Source organism: Balaenoptera borealis (assembly GCF_965194805.1).
Source record: "Balaenoptera borealis genome assembly, chromosome: 7".
Classification (NCBI taxonomy): Eukaryota; Metazoa; Chordata; class Mammalia; order Artiodactyla; family Balaenopteridae; genus Balaenoptera; species Balaenoptera borealis.
In genome coordinates, this window is record NC_138864.1 from 117,754,822 (window position 1) to 117,770,831 (window position 16,010).

General features: G+C 36.1%; 1 protein-coding gene across 1 annotated transcript in view; it reads left to right on the top strand.

Annotated features, from left to right (window-relative positions):
• Window positions 1–450: 450 nt before the first annotated feature.
• Window positions 451–16,010, top strand: part of LOC309632651 (putative maltase-glucoamylase 2) — a gene marked incomplete at its 3' end in the record, with an annotated part of 68,515 nt that continues 52,955 nt past the window's right edge. Inside the window, 10 exon segments of the mRNA XM_082400412.1 lie at window positions 451–1,533; window positions 3,466–3,672; window positions 10,494–10,676; window positions 10,794–11,010; window positions 11,113–11,122; window positions 11,223–11,377; window positions 12,244–12,415; window positions 13,587–13,738; window positions 15,256–15,400; window positions 15,493–15,591. Coding sequence (XP_082256538.1) covers window positions 1,302–1,533; window positions 3,466–3,672; window positions 10,494–10,676; window positions 10,794–11,010; window positions 11,113–11,122; window positions 11,223–11,377; window positions 12,244–12,415; window positions 13,587–13,738; window positions 15,256–15,400; window positions 15,493–15,591 — 1,572 coding nt within the window. The 5' untranslated portion in view covers window positions 451–1,301.

A 16,010-nucleotide genomic window follows, 5' to 3' on the forward strand; every position in this document is an offset into this window, starting at 1 on the left:
GCAAGGGAGATGAGAGCAATAACAGATATTGAGGTCTTAGGTCAGTTAGGGGTGAAAGCCAGGAGGGGCTAAGAGATTAAAAGGAAATGAAAGAGAACAGAAGCTTTAATGTGATCAGAGAATAAGGAAACGATACAATGAGAAGTTAAAAAGACATGAGCTTCTGACCAGTAATATATATATATATATATATATATATATATACCTATATGTATATATGTGTGTATATATATTATATATCTGACCAGTAAACAGGAGGTAGAGGTTAAAAGTTCAGAAGTGGAACCATTCTGGGGGATGATAAATTCCAGGGAATAGCCAATGTGTGGGGATGATGGGAATGGAGTGGTGACGAGTCGCTGAAGTTCAGGGCTGTCACGGAATTGTGAGGCATATATATGTATATGTGTGTATATATATATGTATATATATGTGTGTATATATATATATATATATATGTATATATACACATATATATATATATAAATTATAATTAGAGTGGAAAAATGAATACCTCCAGAATCTGACCTCATTTTGTAGATTAGGAAACACACATCCAAGTTGTTGAAATACCCATCAGTCAATATAAAACTAGGGCAAGAATTGAAGTTCTTCAATTCCCAGTTCAGTTCACACCCTCCAAAATACCAAATATTTTAAAACTTGGGTCTAGGCCTGATCTTTAGAGCTACTGTGAGCCACTAAATGTATATGGGTTTGTGTGCTGTGAACATACAAGGAAGCATGATGTTGAAGATCAGGATTAGGTTCATTTTTGTTACCAGATTCTTAAAAGGGTTAGTGAGCTCTAAACAGTTAAACACCTCAGCATCATGGCATGGGAATTGAAATACGAAGACCTGGATTCAGGTTTTGCTACTTTTCACCTCCCTGAGCGGACATTCCTCTCTCTGCCCAGGGAGGGTGTGAAGATCAAAGTGGCATCTAGAAGTGCTTTGTGAGCCATCTCAACCCCTCATCTCTCTTTCTCCCATGCTCTATTCCATTCCTCCCTTCCTCCCTTCAGTTCTTTATGTCTGATATATTTTTCCTTAGACAGTACTCAATCCCTCTGCCGACAAAAAGGGCAAGAGTCCTGCAGGTGTTGGATGCACTGACTAAAGTTAATTGGAGACACTGTGATGAGTGAAAACAAATACTCTCTGGATTACGTAAAGACTAAAGCTGATAATCAACTCATCTTGCAAAGGAGTTCACATTGTAATCAGGATGCCTGTCTGTTCTTCTGGATTGGTGGGGTTTTGTGGCATACTTCAATCCTGTTATCTATGTCCATCTAGATGGCGAGGAGGCTTAGTGTATTGCAAGTCCTTCTGATCATCTTCATCCTAATTGTATTGGCTGTAGATATCCTCTTGCTGCTTTTTGTGTTGGAGAATCCTTCAGGTAAGGGAAATGCTTGTGGCTGCTGGATTGGAAGGATTGGAACAGAAGTCCCCTCTGGATGCCAAAGGCATCCTTTTATTTCTTCATTCTTCAGCGTGCCACCACATTGCATTATTCAAAATATACATCCACAATTAATTTAAATAAATTTCCAAATGGTGTGTTCTTTTTCTGCAACTAAACCTTGAATGCTAGTGATATTCGAGGTTTCACAAGTCCCATTTGATGCAATTTTAACAAGATGAAAAATTAGGCTCTTCAGAAGCCTGTTCTTCAACCTAGACTCATGTCATAATAGAATCTTCAAGAAGAAAGAATAGTAATGGTGCCCAGTCACTTTACATTACGGAAAAGGAAATTGGGTTACAGGGGAGTTAAGGACTGATTTACTTGACCTAAATTTGACAATTACAATTAACCTCCAGCCCATATTCTGATTAAATAGCTATGATTTCTTCATAGATACTTTTGAAACTCTTCTCTCACAGAAACATCAAACAGAATGTCTTCTCCTTCATGCACACTTTATACTCTAAATAATAAAATCATATATGCAGTACAAAAATCTATTCTTAAAATGATTTGAGGTTTATTTTGCTTGATAAACTCACTTTATAAATGTAGATTTAGCATGCAGTGAAAAGGAACTGTACCCAGAGCAGAACCCTACCTGCTCAATCTGTTTTCACCACTCTTCACAGTAAACATTAAGGCACTTTCTAGGAACATTACTATGACTCTGTAAGATGATATGAAAAATACAGCTCAAAATCGATCACAGGTCAAAATGTAAGAGCCAAAACTGTAAAACTTTAAGAAAAAAAAATAGGTGTAAATATTTGTGACTTGGATTAGGCAACAGTTTCTTTGATATGACACTCAAAAAAGCATAGCAACCAAAAAAAAAATAGGCAAATTGGACTTAAAAATCAAAAAATTTGTGTTTCAAAGGACCCTATCATGGAAACAAAAAGACAACCCACTGAATGGGAGAACATATTTGCAGATGACATGTCTAATAATGGTCTGGAATCCAGAATACATAAAGAAATCCTGCAATTCAAAATTAGAAGAAAAATAATCAAATTTCTAAAATGAGCAAAGAATTTAACAGACATTTCTTCATGGAAGGTCTACAAATGGCCAATAAAAAACTAGTCAATATCATCAGTTATTTGGGAAATGCAAGTCAAAACGAAATACCCTTCACACCAACTAAACTGTCTATAATAAAAAAAGACAGACAATAACAAGTGTTGTTGAGGATGTGAAGAAATTGGAACCCTCATCCACTGCTGGTTGGAATGTAAAATAGTGCAGCCACTTTGGAAAAGAATTTGACAGTTCCTCAAAAAGTTAAAGTTAACTATATTACTTAGCAATTCCACTTCTACCTTATATAATCAAGAGAATTTAAAATGTATGTTCACACATAAACTTGTATGTGAATATTCATAGCAGAATTTTGTATAATAGTCAATAAGTGAAAACAACCCAAATGTAAATTAACTGATGAATAGATTTTGAGAAGTGTTATATTCGTATAATGGAATATGATTCAGCCATGAAAAAGAATAGAGTTACATGCTGCAACATGGATGACCCTTGAAAACATTATGACAGGTGGAAGAAACCAGATGTGAAAGGCCACATATTTTATGATTCTGTTTATATGAAATGTTCAGAATAGGCAAATCCATAGAGACAGAAAGTAGATTCTTGTTTACCAGGCACTGGGAGAAGAGGGGACTGGGAAGTGACCACTAATGGATGTGTGTTTCTTTTTGGGGTGATGAAAATGCTCTGGAATTAGATGGTCGTGGTTGGTTGCACAACTTTGTAAAATACTAAAAGCCATTGAATTGTACGTTTTAAACAGGTGAATTTTATGGCATGTGAATTATATTAAAAAAAAAAAAACAACTCAACAAAAAGTAAATGTGTTTAACCCTTGGAGAAGTGTTAAACATTCTACGCAGCTACTAGTGATCACTGACTGGAGAATTGGCTGCAAGTCTGGAACTGCTTCCTTCCTGGAACTGTAATTACACTACTAATTTTCAACTTTGTCCTTTAATTTCTGTGCAGATACTTCATTTATTCCGGAGTGCCCAGAAACCCCTGAATCAGAAAGGATAGACTGCACCCCTGGCCAGGCGGTGACAGAGGTCAGAGAAAAAGGGTCCCTGCTGTTGGTCTGCTGGGTTTCATTGAAAAGAAATGAGTATGTGAAGCGGGGAGAAGGTGGTGATGGAGTGGATATGGGCCTCTGATTTGTTTGGAGTTCTTTCTTTCTTGCCTGATGAAATAAACAGCAACACTAAGGAAGTTAGGGAAGCAGCCTGGGGTAAAGGGAAGAGGAGGAGAAACTAAAAAGTGTTGGCCTGTGGAGTCTAAAGTCCAGAGTGGAGGGAGAACTCTCAGTGTTGCTACATGTGTCGTAGTGTGATTCCAAGGATAGCCATGGAAAGGTTAAATGTTTGAGGGCTAGACTATGTATTTCTTGAGAATAGAGGCCATCAAGCACATATGGATGGCTGAGTCACTTGTAGAGCTCAAGTGACTTGTTATAACAAGAGTTATCTGAAATCATGTTATTGGCAAGCCATCCCAACGAACACGTGCTAAAAAACAGGTTTTCTACCTGAGTAGCTTCCACAAGAATATCAACTGTTTGAACCCTGCTTCGTTGTGACTTAATGACTTTATCATAAAGGTATACATATTTAGATTGTATTTCTTTATTCTATATTCTATACTCTATATCCCATAATATCCTATTGGGATATTAACTAGGACTGCATTAAATTTTAGGTGAAATATAGGTAATAATGACATAATAATTTTAAACCTTCCCATCTTAAAAACATAGAAAGTCTCTCAATTTCAACTCTTTTTTTATATACATGCATATTTCTCAACTGTTTTATGTTTCTCTTCATATACATTTTATTACATATGCATTATGAAGTTTTCTTCCTAGATATTTCATATACATAGTTTCTATGTCATCCCATTCATTATATTTTCTAACTGGTGCTTCTTTTATTACTAATGATTATCTTATATTTATTTTATATTATATTTATATATTTATATTATACTATATTATGTTAATTATATAATTGACCAACTTAAATTTCCTGTTGTTTCTAAAATGGTCTGTAGCTCTTTTTATTGTTGTTAAGCATACAGTGATATCCTAGGCAAATAATCATACATAAGAATGAAATTTCCAGTTCATAGGGTATGTACATGTTTATCTTCGGTGATATTGCAAAAAAGTTCTTTCAAAGTATTTGTGCTAATTTACATTCAATTTACTCTAGCATTAAATATGAGTTAATTTGCTCTACATCCTAACCTACTCTTGGTGTTTTCTCCTTTTTCAATATAAACATTCTGTGGTTTTAATTTGTATGTTCCTCATGACTAATGAAGTTAAACACCTTTTCATATGCTGATTGGCTAGATGGATAATCATTATTTGTGAAGTGTCCTTTCCATTTCTCTTTTTGTCCAGTGTTTTCTATTGGGCTGTTCATATTTTTCTTATTGCTTTGTAGTATTTACATATTCTGGATGCAAATCTTCTGTTTATATAAATTTTAAGTATCTCCCTTTGCTGTTGTTTTACTTTTAACTCCCTTAATGGTGACTTTTGATGAAAAATAGTTCTTAATTTTAACAAACCCACTTTATCAATTTTATATAGTTAGTGCATTTTGTATTCTATTTAAAAATTTTTGCCTACTCCAACATTAGAAAAATATATTCCTATTTTTTTCTCTAAAAGCATTGTTGTTTATCTTCCAAATTTGATCTTTAATCAATCTAGAATTGGTTTTTGTGTATGGTATCAGGTAGGAGTCCAGGACATTTTTTTTTCTTGAATTTCTAATAGACCCATCACCACTTACTGAAATTACAATCTTTTCCCCTCTGCATTGTAATGCCACCTTTACTAGAAATCATATGTTTTTATATGTGTGGATCTGTTTCTGGAATCTCTATTCTGTTCCATTGTTACAAGAGAGTTTGTTCTTTTGCCAGTACCACACTGCCTTCATTACTATAGCTTTATAGTAAGTCGTGATATATAGTTGTGTAAGTCCTCCAAATTATTCTTATTTTTCTTCAAGATTGCCTAGCCTATTTTTGACCCTTTAGATTTCTGAATATATTTTAGAATCAGCCTGTCAGCTTCCTCACAAAACCTACCAGACATTTGATTCTGATCACATAAAAGTCACAGATTAATTTTGGGAGAATTGACATCTTTACAAGAGTAAATATTCTAATCCATTAATGTGGTATATCCCTGTATTTATTAAGATTTTTAGTTTTGAAAGTTTTGGTATAGAGGATGAAATTTTTTCCAAAATTTTTCTGAGTACTTGATGTTTGATTTTATTTAAATGTTAATTTTAAATTTTAATTTTTCATTTACCTGTTGGCATATAGATTTAAAATTGATTTTTTGAATATTTATTAATCTTGTAACAGAAATCATATTAAATTTACTTATTAGTTCTCCTAGTTTGTCTATAGATTCCTGGATTTTCCTTATACAACAATGTTACCTGCAAATAATGACCGTTTAAGATTTTCTCAAATGTGCACTTTTTTTCCTTATAACACTAAAGATGCTTTTTCCTTCTAATTTTTCAATACAGTTTGGGATATCTTATCTGAAAATCAATATGCAACTTTAGTAGATTTTAGGGAATGGAACCTTCTGGAGACTGATTTTAAATAAACCTAAGAAATAACTTTTCAGTAAAATATTAACTCTAAAAGAGAATTTCTAATTTTAGAAGAAGTTGGCTACACATGATTCACAGAATTAAAGCATCTATCAGAGACTTTACTGAAAAAATCCTTGCATCAAATGGAAGTTGGATTAGATAATTTCCAAGTCAATTTTCAGTTCTCAAGTTCTATTAGTCAATAATTTCTGAGTGGAAAATGACATAAAAATCTATTTGGAAGGCAACTGGAGAGTATGCTTTAGAAAAGCTTGGTATTAAGGAAAGAGTAGAGATAGAGACTTGTTATGAGTCAACTGCCATAATCCAGGCGTGAGTTTATGAGGGTCTGTGTTATTGTGTGACTATGGAAAGGGAAAAGAAAGAGATATGTATATCTCAAAGGTTTGACTTTTGGTGTCTGGGATACAGGTAATGGCTTAAACCTGAAATAGGAATGTTAGGGTAGACTGAAGGCGAAAGTGTTATGTTTACCTGACTGTACTGGATTTCTTTTGTTACTGTTGTTTTTTTTTTATAGAGGTCGATAAACTTTGGAACAATTTATGGCAATCCAACTGACCTTTTAAACTTTACAGACCTCAGACTCAGAGGTAGAAGGGGTACTTAAATGTCTGCCTCAGATTTAGGAAAATCAGCTACCCAGAAGTTATCCAGAACCCCAAAACTCTTTCTCCACTGATCCCCTCCAACTTTTTTTGTTATCTAAAGAGGAAGAGGCAGGAATGTCAGTTATATATATGTGGAGAATTAGTAAGTACATTTAAGAAGATTGTATGGTTGTAATGTAATTGCTTTGTTTATAATGGGCATGAAACGTTGATTTCTTATATTCATATTGTGGTTTTTCAGAGCAATTACATTAGATGTTAGCATCTAAAATACTTGTCAGAAAAAAAGACAGGAAAAAAAATAAAATAAAATGCTTGTTAGTACTTTATCTTTTCCAAATGAGTAGTATTGTGACCTATTCTTTTGTTTTTTAAATCACAAAATCTATACTTGGATATATTACTTTAATAAGAAGGATTCAGATGTTATAGTTAGGTACAGAAAAAAATAGGAAAGTCCTTATGCATAATGCTTTCTCTCTGCCTCCAAATCACCTACCCAGAATCAGGTCAATAGCTTGGTATGTATCCTTCTCTTGATCTTTCTATGCTTTTGCATACGTTATTTATATATTTTGCACATATATTTATATATTTTGGTTTTGTTTTAACATAAATTTAATTGTGCTATATAGCTTATTTTATAACTTGCTTTTTAAATATAGAGCATTATTTTAAAAATTGCTTGAGATGATCATATGATTTTTTTTTTTGGTCAGTATTGTAAATTACATTAAAAGATTTCTTAATTTTGAACCACTATAGCATTCACTTGACATAACCCTTACTTGGCTATTTTGCCTTAATTCTTTTAATACACTAATTCATATTGCTAACATTTTATTAAAATTTTACACATCTCTGTTTTTTTAAGTGATATTAGCTTATATATTTTTATTTGATTGTTTACTTGGACTTTCCTTGTTTAGTTTGTTGCCAGAATTATTCCAGTTTAATAAAATGAATCAGGAAACTTTCTTTTTCCACCTTGTTCTGAAAATATATATATATTATATGAGAATATTTTATTCCCCAAATCATCTGGGCAAAGTATCATTTTTTTAGGGAAAGCTCTTTGACTATTTATACAATTTTCATAGTTAATGTCATTTCAGGTTTTCTGTCTCTTCTTATCTAATCTTGATTATCTAATATTATACTATTTGATGATTTGAATTACAGTTTCACATTTATTGGTAAATATTTGTATAAATAGTTTTCTCATAATTCTTATTTATGTTAAGAAATCTTATGTACCTGTTGTCATTCTCCTTTTTTGTTCCTAATCTTATTTGTCTCCCTCCTTTTTAGTCAAAATAGGACGTGATAAGGTTTTGATATTTCTTAGGTCTTTTCAAAGAGTCTCCTTTAGATTTACTAATCTGCCAAACTAATACCAAAACATATCCTCACACTATAGTAATTATCAGTGTGGAATTATAGCAGGAATTGATACATATGCCGTTCAAATATAATAGGAAGTCCCCAAACACATATGCATATTGTGCAGTTAAATTTAGTTTATAATAAAAGTGGAATTTCAAATCAGTAGTGGAAACAAGGTCTATTTCATGTGGTGTCTGGCTTACTTACTATGCTTGCTGACAACACCATAGCGCATGACCTTAGATGAATTTCATGTTTTGAATTAACGGTTGTAGATACATGTTTCTTTTCTCTTTCATTAATTACTGCTTTTACTCATTAGTTTTTCATGTAGCTTTTATGGATTTATTTTATCCTTTTCTAGTTTCCTGTGTTGTATATTGAGTTGTTCATGATATATAACATTACTTTCTTTCCTTGATTCCCCCTTCCCTCATCTGTGTTCTCTTTTCACTCCTTTTGGAATCTTTTACTTGAATGTTGCTGTCTGAGTCCATTGGTCACTTGACTTACCCTTTCATACTTCCATTTCTTTACCTTTGTGTATTATGTTCTTGGATAATCCTAAACTTAATTAAAAATATTTTTGTTGCCTTGACACTTTTTTCTTTTATTGTTTCCTTTTTGTTATTCAGTCCAAATATGAAGGAGTTTTAAACCTTGCTGTTAGGTAGCTTAACTTTCAATATTCTTTGTTGCTTTCCTTAATGGAAGCAACAGCTGTGTATCTCTTCTGAAGGTGGTAATTATTTTTATTTTGAAGGCTCGTAATGTTTATTTCTATTAACTGCTTCCTCCAATTTGTTTATTATGTTTGTTGCCTTTCTATCATGATGTTGGTTTCTCTCAAATGTTCGGTGGTTCTTGACTGTCATCTTTCTATTTCCTTATGTACGACTGCCTGTCCTATTTACTTTAGCTCACACTGAGTATTTAGGAGAGAAGGAAAGGACTGCTAGAGAGAAAAATGGACACTTGCCTGGGGGTGGAGGCTGGGGCGGGGGCAGTTTATCAGCTACTGCATCGCCATACCTTCTGGCTCCCAGAATCTCTCCTCAGTCCTATAGCCTATGAACAAATACTTCAGATGCCCACCCATTAGCAAGAGCTGACCAATAGCTGTAAGGAATGTCTGACTGGCTGGCTAAATGTTCATTCTAGAGCTTCCCAATTAATTCTCCAAAACTATAGCCCAGGTTCTCTTCCACTTCTCCACACCTACCTGACTTGGAGCAGTTCTTTTTCTTCTCTTGTGTTTTAGGCTATGAATATATGTTTTCCCTAGAGTTGATAAAGTCGATTTTCTATGTTTCAGGAATTTCATAACTTTTTTGGTCTGCTGTATTGAATTATATTTTGCTGTTCTAAAATGGATTTGTCGTCTTTTTCTTAATGGTACTTCTCTCAATTCATGTAAATTTAGTTGGGTGGAGAGGTGGATGCCTGTGCTTATTTCAACATTTTGGTTCAATTTGCCATTTATTTAATTTATTATATTATAACAAAACAAATTTTTATATTAATTAATCTGACATTTGTAGGATCTTTAGAAAATATGTCTCACCAAATAATAATAATTTAGAAAACCTATAATCAAACCACTCTGAGAAACCACAAAGTTTATTTTTACCTTGTGGACACTGTGAATTTTTTGATGTCACTGTCTGTCCCAGTTTGATCTTCATTTTCTCTGTTTTGTTTTGCTTTGCTTTCCTTTTCATACTTCTTAGAAATGCATTTCCCCGTGCCATATTGTTAGCCATTTCCATGACTCTTCCTCATGAAAGTGCGAAGCGCTTGGTCCGGCATCCAGCTCACTGGTGGTGTGGATATTGGGTGCCTCCCGTCTCATTTCTCCTCCTCAGTGTTCTTGTCACAATGACCTTGTGGGTTTTCCGAGTCTGTCATGCATTGCTGCTTCCTCTGCTTGGAGTGCTGCTCTGCTGACCATGGGTCTAACCCCTCCTGGTACATGAGGACTGGACTTACCTTTCACTTAGCTGGAAGCCCTCCCCACCCCACTTACAGCCTTCGAGGCTGGATCCCATGGCTGGTGTGTGTGTGTGTTCCCTTAGCCCCGGGCACCCTCCACTGCAGCACGCATCGTACTGAGATTGCCTGGATTTACTACGAGACTGTAAGTTTGCTGAAGGCAACAACTGTAGCTTATTTATCTGTATTATTAGTTCCTTGTTTGGTAGGTAATAAATGCATATTGGATGGCTGGATAAATGTATGAATAAAAAAAGAATAAATACATGACCGAATGGAATTATGACCTGTCATAAATTCTTCTTGGAATTTGGTTATAAGTAAGTAGATGACCAATACTTTCCTTCTTCCATTTCATGTAATGCTAATTCTGTGCCGTTGTTACAGGAAGCCTGCAGATGGAAATATAAGTGCTGCTGGAAGTCTGTGCCAGATACTGATGTCCCCTGGTGCTTCTTCCCCAGGAACTGGGGCTATGAAGTCAGCAATTGGGTTACAAATACAAGCACAGGTGAGCACTGCCCTAATGTTGCCCCAGGGAATAACTTTGTATGAACCAGATGAGTTAACTGCAAAATAAAGGCTAAAAGCTCCCCTCTCTCTCTCTTTCTCCTTCCCCGACCTCTAGTGTACACTGCCCAGTTGAGAAGGTTGCCATCCCCATCTCTGTTTGGACATGATATAATCGACACCCTCTTCAGAGCTGAATATCAGACATCCAATCGTTTTCATTTTAAGGTTAGTTTGATAGTTACCATTGAAGACATCTCTGCAGAAAGCACGGCCTCTACTCTGGGTTCAGATCATTTTTCTTTATGCACTGCATTCAGCTCTGGAGGCCGGAGGTGCCTCTGATTCTCTCTGCAGCAATCTCCCGATGGGATGGACAGACAAATTTTTATTTGATGGGGGACATGTGATTGGGTGATTTCCTTTTTACAAATCAGGAAACACAGGGTCGAGAATTAGAAGCTATTCTTTGTGAGGGTTATTCGAGAGTGAAAATCTTTTGTAAAAGCTCTACAAGGAAGTGTCCCTTCTGTTTTCCATCTGACAGATCACTGATTTCAACTACATGTGCTATGAAGTCCCCCATGAAAATGTTAAGCTGTTTGATGGGACTGCCGATACCTCCAATTTGAGCTATCACGTAGAAGTCATTCATAAACCCTTCAGCATCAAAATAATGAGGACCAGCAACAAAAGAGTCTTGTGAGCTTTTCAACACTCTGTATATCTTTGAATGTACTTCCCAGTGTCACTCATTCTGACTTAACTGCGGTCCGGGTGAAGAGATTAAGTATGACTTGGGAAAATGTTTGAACCTGATAAAATGTCAAAGCTTTTGCTGTAAATCATTAACACCTTTAATCTGTCACGACTGCAGAACAAAGAATACTAAAATGTGATGTGCTCACTTGCTCAGTTATATAAATACACTTGTGATTCACATATACTATGAAAGAGGTAACTTTATTATTGATATTTTGGATTACTATTTACACTGGAACTCAGCTTCACTGTTTATCATTCCAAAGTATTATTTCCTGAGAAACTTACCATCAAGCACCTAAGAGCAGCTTAAGCTTAAATCATAAATTGTACTGGAGAAAATACAAGGATGATGTCAGTGAAATCTGTATTCAAATCCTAGCACACGTGAATCACCAGTCAGCTGTGTGATATTAGGCAAATTACCTCACCTCATCAGTCTCCGTTTCCTTGGACCTAGGAAGAGAATCAAAATATCCACTGCTGCTCTGTGTGCTGAGATGATATTCATAAAGCATGTAGAGAGGTGCCTGCAGGAAGTAGATGGACAGCAGATGTGAGGTTGCATTTACTCTCTTCCCTCAATCATCCGACTTGAGTTTCTGGCCTCACATCGCCAGTGCTGTGCTCCTCGAGAATCAAAGAATCAGAGACCCCCTAGAAAGCGCTTCAAAGGTAGCGTTCAAGTGGACGATGATGACACAGAAACAGCTGTTCTCCGAGTGTACAGGGAAAGGAGCAGACAGTTTGCTGGCAGAGAGGGCTGTTTGGTGACTTCCGCTCTTGCTCCGTGGCCCTTTCTCCAGGTTGGACACCGGCCTCGGGCCCCTCCAGTTTGCCCAGCAGTTCCTGCAGCTCTCCATCCGACTGCCCAGCGCCACCGTGTACGGGCTGGGAGGACACGTGCACCAGCAGCACGGGCACAACGTGGCCTGGAGGACCTGGCCCGTCTTCAGCCGGGATGCCGCCCCCCCCGAGGTGAGGTTCCCTTCCTCTTGCTGGCCGCCTACAGTGAGGAATACCTGCTCTCCTTTCCAGAAGGTACCCTGCAGAGTAAAGTATACCATCGAGTAAAGTAGCCTACAGAGTTATGTATTATTTTGCCCAATTTAGATCTGTTTGTATTGGAGAATATTTGTTCTTAAGGTTTATAAACTCACAATCAGTAATATATCGATTTTTAAAAACATCTCACTATACCAGGGGTTCAGTTTCCGACATCACACAGGGATCTTTCGTAAAGCTTTCTGTATATTATGATCTCCATATCTTCTATTCTTACAGCACCTACATTTATACACATTCTCTCTTTTTATACCGGTGCTTATCACAGCCCTGTGACAGATCAATATCTTTTTAAAAATTTGAAACTTTTATACTACCTATTATATGTTAATTATAGAAAAATTAGAAAATACAGTTAGGCATAAAGAAGAAATTCAAAATTGCTCATAATATTATCATCTTCTGCCAACACTTTGTTGTAAATCATTGCAAATATTTTGCAATTAAAAAAATAATTCGATGGAAGTATAATTTATATACCATAACATTTACCTGTTTAGTGTACAATTTAATCGTTTTTAGCACATTTACTGAGTTGTGCAACCATCATCATAATCCAGTTTCAGAACATTTTCAGCACCCCAGTAGGATCCCTCATTCCCTTTTAGACTTAAACTCATCCCCATCCAGTGCCTACTTCAGCCCCAGGCAGTCGCTAATCTACTTTCTGTCTCAATAGATTTGACTTTTTGGACATTTCACATAAATGGAATCATGTAATATATGGTCTTTTGTGTCTGTTTCTTTCACTTACCGTAACATTTATGAGGTTGATGGGAATTCCCTGGCGGTCCAGTGGTTAGGACTCCGAGCTTTCACTGCAGGGGGCACGGGTTAGGTCCCTGATTGGGGAACTAAGGTCCTGCAAGCCTCGCGGCTTACTAACAGTGTTCCATTGGGATAAACCGTATTTTGTCCATCCATTTGCCAGTTCATGTTACTGTTGCCAAACCTTTTTGGTACAATACTAGACTACATTGTGTTGACAGAGTACGTGTTGTGCCTGGCTTTTTATTTTATTTTAGGGTGAATACAAACATTTTCAACATATACTACTATTATTTCTTTTCATTTTTGTTGTCAGGGCATGATTAATCTGTACGGAGCTCACACATTCTTCTTGTGCCTTGAAGACACCCGTGGCTCCTCTTTCGGGCTTTTTCTGATGAACAGTAACCCTATGGGTGGGAAGCATCTTTTTCTCTTGGCAGGAACCCTGATTTTGAAAGCTCTATGGTTGTAAAATATGATGTTCAATGTCCACTAACAAATAGATAATTTTAATCATACAGTGTTTGATAAAGTTCTTCAGGAGATGCATAACGTAGTTAAGGAAATTATCAAAGCAACTTATTTTGGGCTAGATCTTTGGAAGTGTGCTGCAGGCACAGATTTGTTTGGCATCTGAAGGAAGATTGTATGGGTGGAAATGACTTTGGCCTGATCTCAGAATTCTTCAGTCCCTTCTCAGAGTAGCAATGAGGGCAGGCAGGATGAATTGTTCCTGTGAGAAAACATGCCCACTGCGTTGTCTTGGTGTTAAGGGGAAACTGATCATGTGTTTCATTTTACTTTGCCCATATCTGCTATCTGTAAAAACCCAATTCCAAGAGGAATCAGATCAAATCTTGTCACATCTTTATTATTTTACAAAGTGCTTTCACATTTGTGGTTAACCCCCATTTATTGGTATTTTGTAGGTGAGGAAATGGAGACACTGCATGGTTAATAACTTTTCTAAGGTCACTGCAGCTGGCTAAGTGGCAGGACCAGGGTTCAAAAGCAGTTCTTTTGACTACATGTGGTGCTGGTTTCAATCTGTCCTCGTGCTTCTGATGGGAAGGGCTTTTCTGACGTGTTGCTGATTCAGAAACAAATGAGCTTTCCTTCCACGGATCGAATCTTTCCCACCATGGGGCTGTGGAGGACACCTGGGTCCTAAATGCCCGCCCAGTATTAAAACAGATGATGCTGCATTGGCAGCGCTCTAGAGCCACGTTTTCCTTCAGGCCTGTAGGCTAGAGCCTTCGAATGCATGACTCTATGAGGAACACTTACTTAGAAAACTTTCATATGTCTTTGGAGTATGTGGTAGATTGGAAAACAAGAGCATCTGGAATCCAAGAGCCTATCGCCAAAGCCCCAGCCCACCTCCCATCCACCCATGCACCTGACCTTGGGAAATGTCACTTAACCCCTTCACACTTCATCGTCTCATTAAGAATAACACCTGCTCCTCACAGGCTGGTATGCAAACACAAAACGTATGTATGCACGAGAGTTCGGTTAATTAAAGCTCTATGCTTTTGTTATTTATCTTTATTAATTACTAGCAGTTTTATAGGGCAAGAAGACCATTTTTCTCCTCTTATGATCTATTCTAGCTTGATGTTTAGGCTCCAAGTTAGAACATGGTTATAATATTACTAATATACTCATTCAAACACACATTTAAAGAGCACCTGTTTCGTGTCAAGCATCCAAGCTCTCAAGTTACAAGGATGAACAAGATCCAGTCCCTACCTCAAGTTCTTCCCAATACCTTATAACACGCCTCTATCAGGATGAAAAGGTAAACCTGCAACCTAAGAGTGCCAGCATCTTTCAAAAAGTGTTTCTTTACTCCTAGAGGGTAGCCAAGTCTGGGAAGTTCCAGGATCATTAAGAAATATGGCTTCAGTTTTCATGATCAAGGACCAGAACTATAATATTTTCTATCAGCATGGTCTTACTTCTCAGTTCTAACTGGCCAGCACTATCTTTCAGGATGTCCAGTACTCTGACATAGACTACATGGATGGAAAGAAGGATTACACTACTGATGGAGTGGCTTTCCATGGTCTCTCAGATTTTGCCAACGAGTTACATAAATATGGACTGAAATACATAATTATTATGGTATGTTCAAACACTTATTCTGTTGCCTAGTTTTTCCTTTCAAAGTGGAAAAAGGTTACAAAACAGTATTTATTATTATATTCATTTATTAGAATCCTGGCATCTTAAATAACATTGACTACCAGCCTTATGTGAATAGAAGTAAAAGGAGAGTGTGGATCTTGGGGGACAAAGGCTTTGTCGTTGGACGGGTAATTTCTCAAGAAAATCAGAGTAAATTTCAATAATTTTAGGGAGTTTGTACTTTTGGTATGAAGGTGGGTAGAAGGCAAGTTACAGTATCATTACTGTTTTCATGACTTTAGAGTTTTATTATTATTTTTAGACCAGTAGATGTAATAGTAGAATGATTAAAGTTCTGAAGGATTTATTTTTTTAATTGAAATATATTTGATACATAACGTTGTGTAAATTTAAAGTATACAACATGTTGATTTGATCCATTTATATATTGCGAGAGGATAGCTATTGTAGGGATAGTTAGCACCACTATCATGTCACATGTTAACATCTCTTTTCTGTGGTGGGAAAAATTAAGATCTAGTCCCTAAAAAGCTAGACTCTGACCCTCTAATACTACAGATAATTGAGAAGAAATATATTATTAGAA